This window comes from Tenrec ecaudatus, chromosome 9 (assembly GCF_050624435.1).
Source record: "Tenrec ecaudatus isolate mTenEca1 chromosome 9, mTenEca1.hap1, whole genome shotgun sequence".
Lineage (NCBI taxonomy): Eukaryota > Metazoa > Chordata > Mammalia > Afrosoricida > Tenrecidae > Tenrec > Tenrec ecaudatus.
This window is the reverse complement of record NC_134538.1, coordinates 140163017-140181977: the sequence shown is the minus strand read 5'-3', so window position 1 is coordinate 140181977 and position 18961 is coordinate 140163017. Positions and strand designations below refer to the sequence as shown.

At 44.1% G+C, this 18961-nt stretch overlaps 1 protein-coding gene across 2 annotated transcripts in view; it reads left to right on the top strand.

The window, feature by feature from the left end:
• The window catches only part of TSPAN12 (tetraspanin 12), a 62762-nt gene that overhangs the window by 33186 nt on the left and 10615 nt on the right, over positions 1-18961 (top strand). For both annotated transcript variants that reach the window (XM_075558603.1, XM_075558604.1), the window contains exons 5-7: positions 6559-6633; positions 12691-12798; positions 17455-17598. In XM_075558603.1, coding sequence (XP_075414718.1) covers positions 6559-6633; positions 12691-12798; positions 17455-17598 — 327 coding nt within the window. The remainder of the gene's footprint in view (positions 1-6558; positions 6634-12690; positions 12799-17454; positions 17599-18961) is intronic.

The following is an 18961-nucleotide window of genomic DNA, read 5'->3' as shown; positions in this document are numbered from 1 at the left end:
TTTCTAATGTCCTTAGAGAAACATACTCCTGTCGATTCTTCGCTTGTTTCAAATGTTTAGTTGAGAGAAGCTCAAGAGAGAGCCCAGGGATGGCTGCAGATTGTGTCTTTTACTGAACTTAATCAGTTGCCTAAAATGATGAAAGGCCAAGCGGCCCTTTAGTAGCATGCGCAGAAAGACACTCAGCACAACAGAGGGGCCACACTATCAGGGGTAACATTATAGGTAGAATTCAAGGGAGTTGAATGTTAACAAGAACCTCAGGGTTCAAATGAGTCAGAGGCACCGAAGGAAATGCTGAGATTGTAGGGTTTACTTTTGATTGGTAACTGATCATTATTTCCAACGGCATTTCTTGCAAACCTGCTGTGTGACAGGTACTGCTGGGCAGACTTTGGGGATGAAGTCACATTTAAGAACATGATCCCTGCCAGCCAACACTGAGGGCCTGGCAGTTAAATCCAGTGCGGCTGTGCCTTGTTGGGGAAGCAGCCAAGAGTTTAAAGGCGCAAGCCTCCGAAGGCCGGGACACAGCGGAGGGGGCACCCACCCTGCTGGATGGAAGGAAAGAGTACAGCCATGATGAGGATGGAGCAACGGAAGGCTAGACAACAAGCACAGGGAAGGGGCTGACAAATGGTAGGGAACGAAGGCCCTGTGCCAGAGGCAAAGGAAAGTCCATACTGGATTGGATTTCACAAACCAGAAAACAATAGCATTCGTATAATGCTTTACATTGTCCAAAGCACGTTCACGTGAATGAAATCATTCCTGACAACAACCGTGACAAAAGCTTTATTGTTCAATCTTGGTTAGACACCAGCAAAGTGAAGAAGCCAAAACAGTGAAACAATCATGCGCCGGAAACAGTTAGTCACAGAAACTCACTGGCTGTGAGGGAGTTTTGATTTTCATTGTAACCTGACCTTAATTTGGAAGTAATTCTGATTAGGGGCAGGAAAGGGCAAAGTTATCTCATAGTGTCACTGTTTTCCTCTGGAGTCTCGTAGTCTCCTAAAATCTCTTTTGGTCTTATTATAAAGATAAGAAAAGGAATTCAATAGGACTGGCCCAGCTACGAGACACGACGTCCCTCACTTACCCACAGTGCTACAGGGGACAACACTGGAGACACAGTGCGGGAATTGCCCCCAATCTGACTCCACCACACTGAGGTGAAACACTAAGGGCGTGCAACAGAACAGCAAGGGGAGCAGAGCAACGAAGCCACCAGGGAATACCAAAAATAGATTTTGGTGCTAGGGCATGGGCCCCCCCTCAGACTCGACAGGAAAACACTCCTAACGGTCAACAAACAGACACTGAACTATTGATAGGCTTTTCTCCCTTTTTGTTGTTGTTTTCTTTCATTGCTTTGTTTTGTTCTGTCTTGTTTTTTGTGCATATTATTATCTCTGCAGGTCTATCTAGATAAGATAGATGGGATAAACAAGCTGGAGGAGAAAACAACCAACCAATGGTTCAGTGGGGAGGGGGGAGGGGGCATATGAATGGGGAAGCAGGGGAAAGGAAGTGGGTGTTAACAAACTGAGGAACAAGGTAACAACACGTGATCTAAAATTGATGGCGAGGAGGGTGTAGGAGGCCTGGTAGGGCTTGATCAAAGACAATGTAACCGAGAGGAATTGCTAACATCTAAATGAAGGCTGAACATGATAATGAAATGAGAGGAAAGTAAAAGGAAATAGAGGAAAGAACTAGGAGGCAAAGGGCATTTATAGAGCTCTAAATACAGGCATGCGCATATGTAAATATATTTATATATGACGGTGGGGAAATAGATATATGTGCATACATTTATAGGTTTAGTGTTAAGGTAACAGCAGATTCACATTGGGCCTCTACTTAAGTACACCCTCAAAGCAAGAACACTTTGTTCTATTAGCCTGGCATCCCATGATGCTCACCTTCCCGACACAATCACTGAAGACAAAGCGGTGGGTGCATAAGCAAATGTGGTAAAGAAAACTGATGGTGCCTGGCTATCAAAAGGTATAGCATCTGGGGTCTTAAAGGCTTGAAGATAAAGAAGGGGGTCATCTAGATGAGAAGCAAAAAAAACCCACATGGAAGAAGCACACCAGCCTGTGTGATCATGAGGTGTAGATAGAATCAGGTATCAGGTATCAAAGAACAAAAAAGTCATATGATTGTGAATGAGGGGAGTGCGGAGTGGAGACCCAAAGCCTCTCTGTAGGCAGCTGGTCATCTCCTTACAGAAGGGTCGCGGGGAGGAGACAAGCCAGTCAGGGTGCAGTATAGCACTGATGAAACATACAACTTTCCTCTAGTTCTTTAATGCTTCTTTCCACCCCCCTTCACCCCCATCATGATCCCAATTCTACCTTATAAATCCAGCTAGACAAGAGGATGTACAATGGTACAGATAAGAGCTGGAAACACAAGGAATCCAGGACAGATAAACTCCTCAGGACCATTAATGAGAGTAGCCATACCTGGAGGGTAAGAGATAGGAAACTGATCACAATGATCTGCATACAACCCCCTCCCTGGTGACGGACAACAGAAAAGTGGGTGAAGGGAGACACTGGTCAGTGTAAGACATGAAAAAATAATCATTTATAAATTATCAAGGGTTTGCATGGAAGGAAGGGGGAAAGTGAGCTGATACCAAGGGCTCATGTAGAAAAAAATATTTTGAGAATGATGATGGCAACAAATGTGCTTGACACAGTGGATGTTTGTATGGATTGTGATAAAGTTGCACGAGCCCCCAAGAAAATGATTAAAAGAAAATGGATCCAGCATATAATTACAGCACCTCAGATCTCTATAACACAAGCCACAGGCCACAGATTTAATATCAGTTGGTGTAGTTATCTCTTAAGGAAAACATTAGCGTTTGGAGAAAAATATACTTAGAGGTTACAAAATTTCTGCTAATCGTCATTTCCAAGCTTTTCTAAGCTATTCCGCGTAAGGCTTAGAAATGGGAACACTTGAAAATGGGCGGTGAGCAGACTGAAATTGACCATGGGTGTTACAGAGAATGAAAACACAAGCAAAATGCTACTTTATCTTTTAAATCGGTGTTTCCTGAAGTGGGCAAAACTGCCCCCAGGAGGATCCTGGAATGACCCAGGGTGGCTACAGACGCAGATACCTACATTTTATCCTGGATTATGGGCTAGAGTAAAAACATTTTTAATTGCCAGGGCAGGCATTTAGTAATTTTTTTTCTTTCTGAAAAGGAGGTGGTACATCAAATACATTTGAGAACTCATGTGTTATACTATTTTAAGCCATGTTATTGTCTATGAGATCGTGCAGGTATATGTTCCTTATGCGTTAAAGAAGTAAACTAAATAGCAGGGGTTTATTTATTTATTTTTAATCCTAAAGAACACATCGTGGGAGTATTAGAAAATCCATCCAGTTTTCTGCATCTTGAATCCCCTTTCTTTTTTTCTCTCTCAAAATTACAGGCAAAGAAACTCCGAGTTCCAATCCGGATGACTCAGACTCCTAAATCAGTCCACTCTTTCCCCCCTTTTCCGGTTTCCATCCTGTTCAGCAATCTTTGAGTTGGTCTTCCTGATCTCAGCCTTGCTTCCCTACAGGATGTTTTTCACAAAACAGCCAAAATTATGTTTTCATAACATATGTTAGGTCATGTCACCTGCCTGGGGATTGTTTTCCTCTATTCAAAGTAATACCTAAAACCCTTTCCATGATCCATAAGCCCCTTTGTGATCTGGCTCCTTGTACTTGTCAGTGCCATGGTCCTCTCCCTGCTCTTCCTGTATACGTCCACCCCCTCTGTTACCACCTTTGAGGCCGCATTGCCCTTCCCGTTTCATCTTCCTGCATTGCATCTCCACAGATCCCAACAGCACCGGCAGCTACTGTCATTACTGACTCTTCGTAAATGGCATCTTCTTCGAGAGCCCATCTGGATCACCTGATCCAAGCTGGTTCTCCAGTCTTACTCTCATTCCACCTTGCTTTGATTTCATTCACTGTTTTAAGTATCGAGTGTTTAATAAGCACCTACTACACGGTGAAGGACATAAGTAATTGTCCTCTGGGACCTTTCATGGCAATAAAGATATCACTGATTATCATCACCGACCCAATCCCTGCACCCCAAATGGAATAGCAGATTTATGAGATCGGGCCCATTATACTATTCCTGCTGGAACTGGTGAAGAGAGCTTTCAGGGATCCCAATATTTCCCACACTTTTACCACTCCCCTCTGCACTGTTACCTCACAACTGGTGGGAAGATAGCAGGAAGATCAAGGCTACAGCATTTGGGTCAATTTATAATACACGGTCTTGTGCAAGTCACATTTTCTACTTTTGCTGTTATTTTCTCATCTGTAAAATAGGTTCATCTAGTTCATCATACAGGTATGAGTAAATTAACTAATTATGAAAACTAAGGAGTCATGAAAGGGCTATCAACTTGATTCTGACTCACAGCAAGCCTGGAGGACAGAGAAGTAGGACAGGGTTTCATGACTGTCAATGTGTACAGAAGTCGGGGGCCACTCCTTTCTTCTGCCCGGTGGCTGGAGTCTTCAAACCACTGACCTCTTGACCAGCAGCTGAGGACCCCCATCTTCTTATTAAGAAAGTACTTCATTAATAATGAAGGCAGTTTTTGTTTTAATCAGCATCACCATCAGCATCATTTTAATAATTTCCATTCATTCCCCTAAGTCCTTGAGGTTCAGCTCTACATTTCCAGTAGTTTAGTAAACATGTCTATGAAGTAGCTCTCAAATGAATGTTTCCTCTTCTAACAGGACAATTCTCAGTTTCTCTTATTTCTGTCAATGACATCCTTCTCCCTCAGTACATGGATCTAGTCAGTCAGAAGGTCTTGTCAGGGTTTCTTTTGCTCTATCTTTTTTTAATCTCCTCCTACCCTCATGAATGTGCAATGCCACCATCTCAATAATTAATCAGCTCAAAAACAAGCAGAATCACTGCTGTGGAGGCGATGCTGACGCATAGATAACCTCACAGGACAGCATGGAACTGCCCCTGTGAGTTTCAGACAGTCAGTGCCTATGGGGGTATAAAGTCCAGTCTTTCTCCCTCAGACCAGCAGGTGGTTTCAAACTGCGCCCTCTTGGACCACAGCCCGATATCTAACCACTACACCACCAGGTCTGCATTGAATGCCTCCCCTTCCCTGCTTTCTGAGGGATCCTTTGAGAAGTCCCAGTGGTGCAGTGTGCTCAGCTGCTAGCTAAGAGGATGGAGGAGCTCCTCAGAAGACAGACCTGAACATCTTCATACCTAAAGACTACCCCTCAGAACCCTGCGGGGAAGTTCGGCTGTCGTTCAGGGTCCCAAGGGCAGCCAAGATCTCTGGAAGGCCCCAAACATCAGCAAGGCATCCATCAGCCCCTCACCCCCACCCCATCCCTTCACACACACCACCACCACCACCACCACCACCACCACCACCACCACCACCACCACCACCACCACCACCACCACCACCCCCTAGCCTTTCCTCCCGATCCACTTAGAGCACTGCCATCATTTAATCTGCACACCACATTTGTCTATCCAACGAGATCTCTTCATTACCTACAGGATACGTTGAGAACCCATTAGCTCTTTACTTAAGGCCCTCTGTCATCTGGCTCCAATCTACCTGTCACATTTGGTCTCCTACCAGTTTTCTTTGTGACCACCCACTAGAATTAGATGGATCTGTTTCCTGAACATTTATTTTACTACTTTGCCGCTGCCTCTGCCCACTTGTTCATGTGTACTCGGAATGCTCTCATCTCTCTGTAACAATCCTCTCTGGTCTTCAGGCCCGGCACACAGCTCTCCGCGGGGCTCCCAGAAGGTTGGAGGGAAAAGGTCATTATCATTGAAATCAATTATTTCCTGTGAACTTTTGGGAACATGCTCCTGTTTCATAGGACGCTTCTGAATTTTTATCTTGACTTTTATTTTGAAGTCACATCCAACTTTGTTGTGTCTTTGCTGTATGCATTATTGGATGTTCAGATCTCAAATGCTTTCCACATAATAGACACTTAATAAGTATTTTAACATGATTGGTAATCTAAATTTTACCCTATCCTGGATTTTTCTAAGAATGAAGGAAGGAGGTCCCTTTGTCTGGAATGATGAGCCAATAGCTGCTGATAGCTATAGACTTGAATTTGTCAAGCCCACCTTTTGGGGTGGGGGATCAGGATCAATTTCTTACCCACAGTTTGTAGAAGCCGAGTATACTTCATCAAACTATAACTTGCAAACTGTAGATTAACTTGATTAAAGCATCAGTATTTATAAAGGATTTGTTCCAGAAAGTGAATATTAAGCAAGGACCCACTCAGGTGAGTATTTGATGTTGCCTCTAGATGTCTCTAATTTTCCTGAAATTTCCCCCAGCTGTTCCCAAAGAAGCTTCATGAAGACGGGCCTGTGTTGACTTTTCCACGAGATAAGCACACCACCCAAAACACGAAGCTCATTTCTAATGGCCGTGTTTTGCATTAATTCTGTGCTAACTGGCATCCTTGTCTGTTCCCCTCTAGTACTTTGGAAGTTTGCTCGTCATTTTCTGTGTGGAACTGGCTTGTGGTGTTTGGACCTATGAGCAGGAAATGACGGTGAGTTCAACATGGGAGCCGACACAATCTAAAACCACATCCAGCGTAGCCTTCCACATCTCTTACTTTGGAGAAATATAGACATTAATCTGTATGCTTATTGCGATGTGGCACAACGAATTCTGTGGCAACTAATGTACAGGATGACTATGACTGGATCACATTTTAGCCAATAGGAGGAATAATAACACTAGTGAGATACACACTCTGTAGAATGTTTAACTATTTGAGATCAAAAGGGCAGCCCTTACCCAAGGACCACGTTCAGAAGTGTAGGAGAGAAAGAAGAATGGAAACAGGAAGCACAGGGAAGAAGTGGGATACAAGATGATACATTAAGAGGATTATAATGAAGAAGATGAAACCAAATGAAGATGAATTATGGGATGTAAAACTGATTATCTGCCCAGTAAACCATAGGTTCCCAAACTAATTTTACCTACTGCAACATTTTCAGAAAAATAACTTCTCAGCACGCCCTGGCAATTAAAAACTTCCGTTCTATTGCCCTTTAGTCAGGATAAGGTGTAGGCATCTGCTTTTGCAAATGATGCAGTGGGCTATGCATTGGGCTGCTAACTGCAGGGTCTGTGGTTCTAAATGATTGGCCACTCCATGGGGGAAAGATGAGACTTTCTATTCTCATAAAGGTTTACAGTCTAGGGAACTCACAGAGGGCAGTTCTACCCTGACCTATGGGGTGGCTTTCAGTTGGACTCAACTCAGTGGCAGTGAGAGCTTTAAATCTGTTTTTGCAGCTCCGCCCTCCCCAACCCTCCGGATTGTTCCAGCACCCGTTAGGAGGTGATAGTGCCCACTTTTGGAAATCCTGCCAAAAACTTGCACCCCAATTATCAACAAAACATTTACAGTGGATGCTAACCTCAGCTGTCCACTCCCGGGAGCCAAAGGCCAAAGGCCTCCCACTGTAAGATGTGTGCGGAAGAGTTGCTGTGTATTCCGTGCAGGCTAGAAACACTGCCAGAGCCCGAGATTTGCTACTGGAAACAACTTTGAGCCTTTTTAAAATTTTCTTCCAATTTTATTAGTTAAAGCTGCTGGAATACCCGTTTTGTTGCTGTTATGCAATCTTTTAAAAATTGTTTTATTTGATTTTTTAAACAGTTTTATTGGCACATGGTGTACAAATCATACAGTTCAGTAGGTTAATCCATCCTTCAATCACATCAAGGAGAATTGTACAATCATTACCACGCCCATTTCAGAACATGTCCCGCCCCCATGGTTAAATTGCCTTTACACGAGCGGTGTAATCACAACGGAATGTCCTTTACAAATATCTTAAAATGAATGAGACTAAGGGTTTCTCAATCTAAACTTGTTACAAGTCAGTTGGCTGACTGTATTGGGTCTGCTTGCTTAATGCTTACTTGGTTCATAGGTACATATATCACCAAGGGGCTCCTGCACCTGAGGGTGCTGGCGACGGCTGGCTCTTCTGGTGGAGCCAGGCCATTATCCCTTCTGTGAATAGTTGTGTTTCCTAAGAGGTGGTTTGCAGCACATGTCCCTTGAGCCATTGGCATCAGGAGTCATCAGGGGTCTTCCTCAGACAAAATCATTACCAGACTGCCACCAGGCCCACAGCGGTGGGGGGATGGGCATTTGCATTTGTGACAAGTTCCGCAGGGACCTCTCAAGCACTATAAAATTTGAACACCAGTGAGCAAAGAGGGGAGGTTATTTATTTCCAAGAGAAAAGAGACATTTTGGCCCCTTTATCATCAAACTGAAGTTGTGTCTAGTACTGACTCCTTTATTAAAGACTCTGTGTTGAACCTGCTACTCTCCTGTGAGGCTGCTTTGAATGTAAAGTGATACTCAGACACACAGATAGCCCACACATTCCAACATGCGCGCTATGGCATCATCAGCCGCCTGGAGCTCAGGATGACAGCACTCAGAGAGAAGGTTGAATTCATGTTTCTTTTCCTATTGACATTTGTTTTTAAAACATGGAAGATTTTAACTTGTTCAATAGAAAGTTACAAGAATCAATGTTTTTCAAAGCAAAAGCTGCTGTTTAAAGAGGAATTTTATTGCTGCCTTTGAGAGGAACTTTGGTGGCATAGTGGTTACACATTGGGCCGTGACTCGCAAGACCAGCAGTTTGAAACCACCAGCTGCTCCACAGGGGAAACACTAGACTTTCTGATCCCCTTTCAGAGTTAGATGCTCAGGGACAGTTCTACCTTGCCCTGCACACAGTGTTGCTAGGAATTGGCATCAACTTCGTGGCAGTGAGTTTTTTTTTAAATGAATCATAGTTCTACCCCATTTCTAGACTCATTGTATAATTAGGGGAGTGATGGGTGAAAAACAGTTCCAGGGATTTAGTTTCTATATGTTGTAGGTAAAATGGTTATCTCTCTAATTAATTTTATTTTCAAATAATGCATTCCTATTCTTGACATTTAAGTAAAAGACAGTAAGTCTTATAATTACTTCTTCATACTCTTTACTTTAGGATTGAATAGTATTCTTTTTCATAAATTAAAGAAACCATTCTCGGTTTTTCTAAATAAAATTACTGGCTATAGATTTTTTTTCCAATGGATTGTATGGTGCACGTATTATTGGGACATTTAATTCATCTCCTGAGACAACTTGTTCAAAAAGAGTTACTTTTAGGTACTTGAAAAGAAATGTTTTGATTCTAACGTAATTGAAGAACCATGAAGAAATGGAACGGAATTTATACTGTTCTTACACTCTGGAGTTAGCTGTCTTGCAAACAGCTTCTTAGTACTAAAAGGGTGCATTCTGCCTACGTAGCTGAAGGCAGACGCCTCTGCGTGGCTTTGCAAAGCTGCCCAGGAAGTCCCGAGGATGGAACGAGGGCCATCTGAGTGGGAACTGTGGAGCACAGTCCTTTAGAGAAAGAGGCTGGCCGGATTCTTTTTATTGCTTTTACACGAATAGCAGTGTGAATGAAAAGTGCCATTAAAGTTTATTATCTGCCAAATTTTTCAAAACCCAGTCTTCACATAGAATGGGCTTTGTGCTGTTGGCCGTTCCAGGCAAGTAACTAATGAGTGTGTGTTCTAATCTGTGGCCAGACCCCAGGATCTGGTGCCAGAACCTCAGTCGTCGTCTTCCCTGTGTCTGGCCATTTTCGTCTCAGATCATTTGTGGTCCCAGCGGGGAGCCAGCCATGTTTTATTTTGAAACGTAAAATAAAATCAACCGTTCTACTAAACGAAATCAGGCTGTCTGTCTCTTTCCTTTGTCTTTCTGTTGGTTTATTCACGGCCACCTCCTACTCATTATTCTTTCTCTAGATAAAATCTGTCAACAATAGGATTTTCCCCCTGATAATTAATTTCTAGGGCCTTATCAAAGAGCCTTGGTGGCGTAGTGGATTGTGCATTGCGCTGTTAAACCCCAAGGCCACCAGTTTGAAGTCCCCAGTTTCTGCTTGGGAGAACGACGATGTTTTCTGCTCTGGGAAAGGTCTACAGCCTTGGAAAACCACATGGGCCACTTGTATTCGCTATCAGTCAGAATTGACTCAATGGCGGCGAGTTTTGTTTTGAGAGAATTTATCTAACTTTGAAAGGATATGCAACATTAGTAATTTATAGAAAGTAGCTTTAACTTTGGATAACCTAATGAACTTGGGTGGTTTTTTTTGGTATTGCATATTTTCAGGCCATCGAAAATGGGCAGGGGCAGCGAGGAGTGGAGAACTTCTGTGGTCAGGCATGAAAAAATGCCTTCATTGTGAAAGAGGGGGAGTGCCGAGTGGAGACCCAAAGCCCATCTGTTGGCAACTGGATATCCCCTTACGGAAGGGTCGTGGGGAGGAGAAGAGCCAGTCAGGGTGCAGTGTAGCAATGATGAAACATACATCTTTCCTCTAGTTCCTAAATGTGTCCTCCCCCCAACTATCATGATCCCAATTCTACCTTACAAATCCAGCTAGACCATAGCACGTACGCAGGTACAGCTAAGAGCTGGAAACACAGGGAATCCAGGACAGATAAATTCCTCAGGACCAATAATGAGAGTAGCCATACCAGGAGGGTAAGGGAAAGGTAGGGGGAGAAAGGGGGAACCGATCACGATGATCTACATATAAACCCCTCCCTGGTGGACGGACAACAGAAATGTGGGTGAAGGGAGACATCGGTCAGTGTAAGACATGAACAAATAATAATAATTTATGAAATATCAAGAGTTTGTGAGGGAGGGAAGGGAAGGAGGGGGAAAAATGAGGTGATACCAAGGGCTCAAATAGAAAATATTTTGAGAATGATGATGGCAACAAATGTGCTTGACACAATGGATGGATGGATGGAAGGATTGTGATAAGAGGTCTATGAGCCCCCAATAAAATGATTTAAGAAACAAAAAAAAGACTTCTTTTGCTGGGAAGAGCCTGGTGGCTCAGACCGTACATGTTAGGCTGTTAACCGCAAGATCAGCAGTTTGAAACCACCAGCCTCTCCCCGGGAGAGGAAGAGGAGGCTTTACAGTTCCGTAAAGCATTGCCATTTCAGAAACCCACAAGGACAGTTCTGCCCTGTCCTGTCAGGCTGCTGTGAGTTGGAATTAACTCGCTGGCAGTGACCGGTTTGGGCGTCTATTGACAGGGCGGTCCATTTTAGAAGACCTCAGAGCAATGCTGGTCTCAAGCTCTATCTGTGCTGTGTGGACTCACCTCTCCTCTTCCTTTTTTTTTTTTTTCTCCTCATGAACCTTTCTTCACTTGCTAAATGCTTTGCTTGTTTTTTCAAGGCAGGTCTCTCTGACACCATGAAGCAGATAGAGATGTGTGTCCAATTTCCAAAGAGTTGCTTTAACGCCACCAATGTGGCAGGCTCGGAATTGCTTGCCTTACTTCCTGCTCTGGCCCCCTGGCTGCAACACAGCGTGACATGCTGATCTCTGCTCTTGCCAGCTGCTTATGGGAAAGTCTGACATGATGAAACATGCTAATAGACATGGTGCTGGCTGACTTGAAATTAGAGGCACCCAAAACGCTTACAGTCAAACGCGGTTCTCTCTAAAATAGTAGCATGCTTCCTAAATCCAATTGGTGAAAGGTGCTTACAAAATTACTCCAGGATAAGATCTGGCTCGAGCTAACCATCTCCCTTCATTTCACTGTCTCCAAGCACTTCAAAGAACAACGTGGTAGCAGGATGAAATCAGACCCAAGGTCATGTCTCTCAAGGGGTCATTGCTTAGGAGTGGTTTCCAGGGATATTCTGGGATATAAACCTACTGGTTTTTGAGCTTCCTTGTTACTGGGACTGAGATAGGTTTTCATTATTCTGTACCAAGTACCTCATCAGTTAGTACAAACACTGCATTTAGAGTTTTGTCTCCATGTTAGTCCGGGAAGACTAGAGAAACAAATTAATAAACACGCATATGTGAATAAGAAAGAGGTTTATATACAAGAGCCATTAAATACTGAGGAAACATCCCAGACCAGTCCAGATCAAGTCCATAAGTCAGATATTAGCCCATATGTCTGATACCAATCTATAAAGTCCTTTTCTGACTCACGAAACACATGCAATGAGCTGAATGCAAGAAGATCACGGGCCAGTGGGATGGAAGTCTTCTGGGTCCAGTGGCATTTCCAGGGTAGTTCTTTGTGGTTTCTCCTCAGGGATGTCTTGCAGGGCATCAGCCTTGTGTCTTGCCAGTCGAGCGTCTCCAAGGAAGTCAGTAGAGTAAGAGTGTGTCTCCTGCCTCCAGAGAGGAAAATCCAGGAATTCCCAGAATTCTCAGGAGAAAGTCATACCTACACAGAGGCCCAATTGGATATGATCCGATGGACAGACTAGACCCCACCCCTTCACTCTTAATCCTATCAAGTCCCAATTGACACCAGGTTATGTAACTAGCACAATCAGTCAGTATTTGGCACCCCCAAGTGTAAATTAGGTGACACACGCACACACACACACACACACACACACACACACACTTATAATACTCTCAGTTGAAGCATGTTTTAAGCACGCGTGCATGCACCTGCATGCGTGCTACGGTTGTTGACATCATGCTTTTGACCCCCAGGTGCCCGTGCAGTGGTCAGATATGGTCACTTTGAAAGCTCGGATGACCAATTACGGCGCACCAAGATACCGATGGCTGACCCATGCTTGGAACTTCTTTCAGAGAGAGGTAAGGGCTCGGAGCTCTGAGGGCGAGTGCACAGAGGAGGGGCCCACATTGGAAACACCCACCCCAAACGTTGGCCTCAGTAACTTTTCTCCTTGCTGGAAAGTTACGTCTGCGGTTCAATTACCCACAATGCCGTGCCTTCTTGAGGAGTGCCACATATCACTCCATGCCCCGCTTTCCTTCACTTCCCCAGATTCATTTGAGGATATCTGAGAAGTCATTTGGCTAAATTACTGTGAAGTTTTTCATGGACAGGGAAGTTACTTGATCAATACTAAATTTCTTTTTTGAATTGATAATTTATTCATAACTGTCAGGACTAACTTGCTCCACCCAAAATTGTGCTCCTTATTTAAGAATTAGGATTTGCTGTGTCATTAAGGGCATGATGTTTCTAGTTAGAAAGACATGGGTTCAAATCCTTCCACGGTTGCCTGTTCTTACCATTGCATCCTGTGGTTTACTTGACCTCCCTAAGCCCCGGCTTCCTTACCTGTAAAGTGGGGTTGATAAAAGTAACTGGCCCCACATCATGACGTTGAAGTGTAAGGTTTTATCATTTGAGCTCCCTTTGTGACCCATGTTAAAGTTGTAATATGTTCTGCATTCTTTTTGATGGAGGGCTCTTTGTTTGTTTTGGCTAGTCATTGTGATTTTTATTTTGTTTCTTTGCTTCCTGTTTGTGTTATGTATGATTTTCTGTATACAAACCCCAGGAAAGAGAGTTCTATGGAGACCGTTACTGGATTGCAATTGTCCAGGGGACATGGTGGGGGGAAATGGGGAGCTAACCACAATGAGGATGAGAAGAAAATGTTCTGAAATCGATTGTTTGTGAGGTTGACACACATCTTAATAATTGTATGGTATGTAGGGAGATTACCTGCCTCATGTTGTTGAGAAGATTGAATGAACTCACCAGTTTTACTTACTTCATTTAGAGTTTGATTATTAACAATCACATTACAAAGTATACAAGCTCCTTCTGTGTTCTCACCTAAGGGCACCATAGCCAGGTACCAGTATTCGTGTCCAATGAGGACGATATTTAGACGTGTAATAGCTGGGGGCTTGAATTTAACCATCTCTCTTGCTTCAAAGAAAGCTCATCTCCCAGATGAGCGTGAATGTCCAATGCAGTTTTCTCTTAGCTTGGGGGGGCATGCTAGAGGGTCACATGTTTTTCTTTCATTTCTCGTAGACTTGAGTCAGGGCGAATGTGAGGATCCGTGTCTTCCACTGTAGGGGCATAGAGGGTAGATGTCTGCCTGTCCGCTCAGTTGGATGGTCCTGGATCGAAGCAGAGGTTCAAGTCCAGGACAGCCTTCGTATCTGGCTCTCTGTCTCATAGTTGTTGAGATGGTGCAGATGATCTCCACAGCCCAGATTTCCTGTTGATTTAAATGCTTCCTATCCTAACTTTGTTTGTTTATTGTGCATTTGTACTAAAAACAACATGAAGGGAAAATGACTGGAGCCAGAGGGAATTCAGAGTAAGCTCGGATCCGTCGCTGCCGCCGGGGCAGGACCTTCCTTGAGCTCTGTGTTTGCTGGAACTGGTGATGCAGAACGTGATAACCACCCGTAAGAAAACACAGTTAGGCTTTCTTCTTTCCCTTGAAGAGGCTCCGCCTAGATGGACAATGCACCGCACTGGACACGGCAGCACGCTTATTTTTAGCGTGTCCCGTGGTACGTGTCCTCCTTCAGGTTGCAGCCCCGTTCACCAGAAAAGAAGCAGAGCCCTTCCGGAAAGAGCTGCTCTTTCAGACGCTTCCATTGTAGAGCTGATGGCAACCTTGGCCATGCACCTGTGCACGAGTCTCCACCTGTGGAATCTCACGTGAGCCAGAGAGGGATTTATTCGATAGCCTGAAAAAAATAAATATTTTTTAATTCAAAAAAAACTTTTTAAGAGACAATGAATAGAGTAGGGGCTTTGGAATAAATAAGCTCCTCCCAAACTGGCCTGTGACCTTGGCAAGTTACCTGACTTTTCAAAACCTCAGCTTCTTCATCTGTGACACGATGGCGGCAGTTTCGAGAGCTTGACTCACTGCTAGCAAGGGCCGGCCACCCCCTTGCAATGTGATGGATGGCCAAGAAACCAAACTCACCGCCATTGAGTCAACTCCGACTTGTGGCGACTGGAAGACAGGGCAGAACTGCCTCTGAGTTACTGAGCCTGTGACTTTACAGGGTGAGAAAGCCTCTTCTTCCTCCTATGGAGAGGCTGGTGGTTTCCAACCACTGACTTCACCCGGCTGCGCCAGGCCATGACACCCCCAACGCCCCTAGAACATGCCGGGAAAGGAGGTGGAAGTCTACAAAGGAGCGGCTTCGCTGGGCTTGTCAGGTGCCCTCGATGGGGCTCCAACCCCGAGCCCCAAAGGCCACCCGCACAAATCTTCCACTGTCTTTACCCGCGGCCCGCTCCAAAGATGCAGCCCGGCAGTTGCAGGAGTGCGTTATTTCCTCGGGGGTTCTCTTGGGGAGTCTTCAGGAAACATTTGGGTACAAACTCAGTGTCTTGTGTGGAAGGAGAAAAACCACTAAGTAAAAAGAGAAAGGCTTTCAGTGAGTTATTAACATGGAAAAAATGATCTGGCATTGCAAGCAGCATGTTTAAGTTATTTGGAGAAGTCATTTACGTGGGAGACCTCATTTCAGGACAAGGCCGAATAAATAAGCTGCTGCATTGTGCGTGGGGCTAGACTGCTCCCAGATCTGCCCGACTGCCATCAGCCTGGTACGCACACATCATGCTAGGAGGTGAGAAAGAGGTTTGCTCTGGGCTTGGGGATTGACAGACAGACCCAGATACTCATCGTTTGTGATTTTTAGAAAGCAAAGTCTTTGTGTTATGTGTTGTGTGTGTATGCGTACTCAATGAACTATTGAAAATACAGGTCACATTGAAAGATTTTTTTCCAGTGCTATTTATGGCTTATACATGGTTTTCAGAACATTACAAAAGGAAAATGCTGGAACTAAAAAGAAAGATTCTCGGCCATTTTTAATAATATGCATAACTTGGAGTAGTTAATTTGTATTATTCTTAGGAAGATTTATTTTTCTCTTTTAAAAAAATAGCTATTTATAAAAGTGAAAATGCCGAGTTATGAGGAGTATTTTTCTTGTTTCATGTTGGGTGAGCGGTTCAGAACTGGTCAAAGTTGATTTTGGGTGGACTTCGAGGTGGCGGTAGGTACATCATACTTCATGATGCAGTGTTCACGTGGGAGACAGATCTACCAGCTCAACTACGCAATTCCCAGAGCCCATCACTCCTGGAAAAAATTCTTCTCCGTGACTGGCCATATTTTCTTTCTCATGGCTCTCTAGACAGAAAGACTAATCCCTTTCTGCCCCAGGACTGAACTTTGCTCATCATAGGTAATTGTTCTGAATCTAATCTACATACATCCTCATGCAGCGTTTCTAAATGTGAAGCTGAGAACATTTTGTGCTCAGCTCCAGGTGGTGCCGGGTTGTGTGTGTGTGTGTGTGTGTGTGTGTGTGTGTATGTGTGTGTGTGTGTGTGTGAGAGAGAGAGAGAGAGAGAGAGAGAGAGAGAGAGAGCGCCTTGGCCTTCCACCCACAATACCAGCAATTCCAGCTCACTATCCACTCAGCCGGAGAAAGAAAGATGAGGCTGTCTGGTCCCATAAAGATTTATATTCTCAGAAACCCCAATTAGGGCCTCTACGAATTGCAATCGCCTGGACAGCAGTGAGCTTCAGTGAAATAAGAATACATTAAATTTTCTTAAATCCAACTTTCACAATTAAATTAAGAGGCATCATTTTATTCTGAGACTATGATGATATGATCATTTTAAGTATCTCGCTTTGTTAAATAAAAATTGGCCCAACCTATGTTTCTATCTCCAACATTTCTGCACATTTTCCTTGTTAATCAACACAAGCCTGGTCATCTTTGTGAACATAAGATGTGGTCGGTCTCTGTCTGCAGAGATATTGGTAACTTTTAAGCTAATATTTGATGTTGAGCCATTAAATCACTCGCCGTGGAGCCCTGGTAGAGCAGGAGCTCAGAGTTTGACTGGGAACCAAAAGGTTAGAAGTTTAAGGCCACCAGTTGCTCCTCGGGAGAAGGAGGTGACAGTCTGCTTCGCTGAAGACTGACAACCGTGGAGACCCTAGGGAGCTGTTCTGCCAACAGGGCTGCTGTAATTGGAACTGACCCCCCAGGGACAGGTGAGCTGACATGTCCATAGATGGAGGGCTAGTCTTTAGTGGCTAGGGACTTGACGACACAGTCAACATAGCAGCAATTCGTTTCTGTTAGTGCGAATGAGCCTGCTGCGGTACAAGTAGGTTCAGTTGTGGAGGATCGTGCAGTCAGGGAACACGATTCAGTCTTGCCTGATGTGTGTTTCCGTGTTATGGACGCGGCTGTTCGAAGTGATCCATTGTGGACTGGAGCGCCAGCTGGCTCCTTCCCTGCATTTCAGTCAGCAGCACAGAATTGACAGATGCCAGGAGGTGCTGACAGATGTAGGTCTCCCTCTGGGTTAAGTCGACTACAAATTAAAACTTTTTAAAAAATAAGACAGCTAACTTTTAATCTCTTGGAAATTCAGACAACTCTCTCTGTAGTAGAATGTGCCTGAATGTGAATGTTCTTCTGCAGTTCAAGTGCTGTGGAGTCGTGTATTTCACCGATTGGTTGGAAATGACGGAGATGGACTGGCCACCGGATTCGTGCTGTGTTAGGGAGTTTCCAGGATGTTCTAAACAAGCCCACCAGGAAGATCTCAGTGACCTGTATCAGGAGGTAAGACCAATCACCGATATGGTTTCTTCTGACAACTTTTAAGAGTCCACACAGCCTCACTCAAATTAGCCCATTGCTCCCTAAAATGAAAGGCCCACAAAGGTTTCCTCCAGTGATGAAATAGGACAAAGCCAAACACCCATATAGAAATCTGAACACTTGTTGTGGGGAGAAAAAAAATCCCTATGGAAAATCAAATTGCATTTGAACACAGGAAAGCGGTGAGGAGCATGGTTTTGGATGGAACAGATCTTAATTTAGACTTGAAGCTGTATTATCTAGAGCCAAATTCTGTGACTACTTCCTATGCAAACAGACACACACAGAGTACGTAGCTCCCCCTGGACTCTCAGGAAGAAGCGGCTTGTGGTTTCTGGGCAGTAGTGTGTGTGTTAGGGCCTCTGAGACCTGGCTGCAAACAGTTGTGCAAAAACAACAAAAGCATCTCTGGAGAAAATGCTGCTGTGTCACGCTTCAGTACCCCCTGCTGGCTAATGATTAGTGATGCTTGTTTTAAGGAGCTGATTTAATGAAGTCTTATACTCAGTGGATTAAAATCTATCCTCAAGTTCCCAGGGAAACTTTTCTGATGAAAACTGAATATTGGCTAGTGTTTGCAGTAGGGATGGTCAACTAGCAAGTTCACCGGCCACGTTCACGTAGGCATTTCGGTTGTGAGTGGTATGTTTTCTGTGTAGTTTCGATAAGACTTCATTGCATAAAATAGAAAACCGTACTTATTCTTTCTAAGATAAGAATAAGTGGAGACATAGTTGTAGGTCTGCAAGCATATTACAAGTTATCAGCATGTGTTTAAAGAACAGATCATCACTGTGGAATAAGCGTGGACACGTGACTTGCGATGCAGCTGCTTTCCTAGGGTAAACAGTCCATTTGTTGGTTTAGCAAGAAAGAGTTGCTGGTAGCTCAAAGGTTAAATGCTAAACCATTAACTAAAATGTAGCAGGTTCCCACCATCTAGTGGTTCTGCAGTAGCAGGACTCCATACTCTGCTTCCGCAAAGCTTGCTGTCACTGTTGCGTGCTGTTACGTGTGTTCTCACTCACGGCAACCTTACAGACACAGGAGAGCTGCCTCAAAGGGTTTCTTAAGCTGCCAGGACAGTCCTATGTGTCCTAGGGTTGCCATGCATTGAAACCAACTTGGGGCATCTGATGACGACAGCAGTGGAGATTACTAGCAAGGCTGAGGGACACCACCATTCAAATAACTTTTGCTTCTTCAGTGGTCGATAGGATTATTTCAATATTTCACAAAATGGCAGAATATGAACTGATTTTCAGATTTCCCCCGAAAGTCTGAATATGGATGGATGCCTTCAGTGTGACTACGTGGTTGTTAG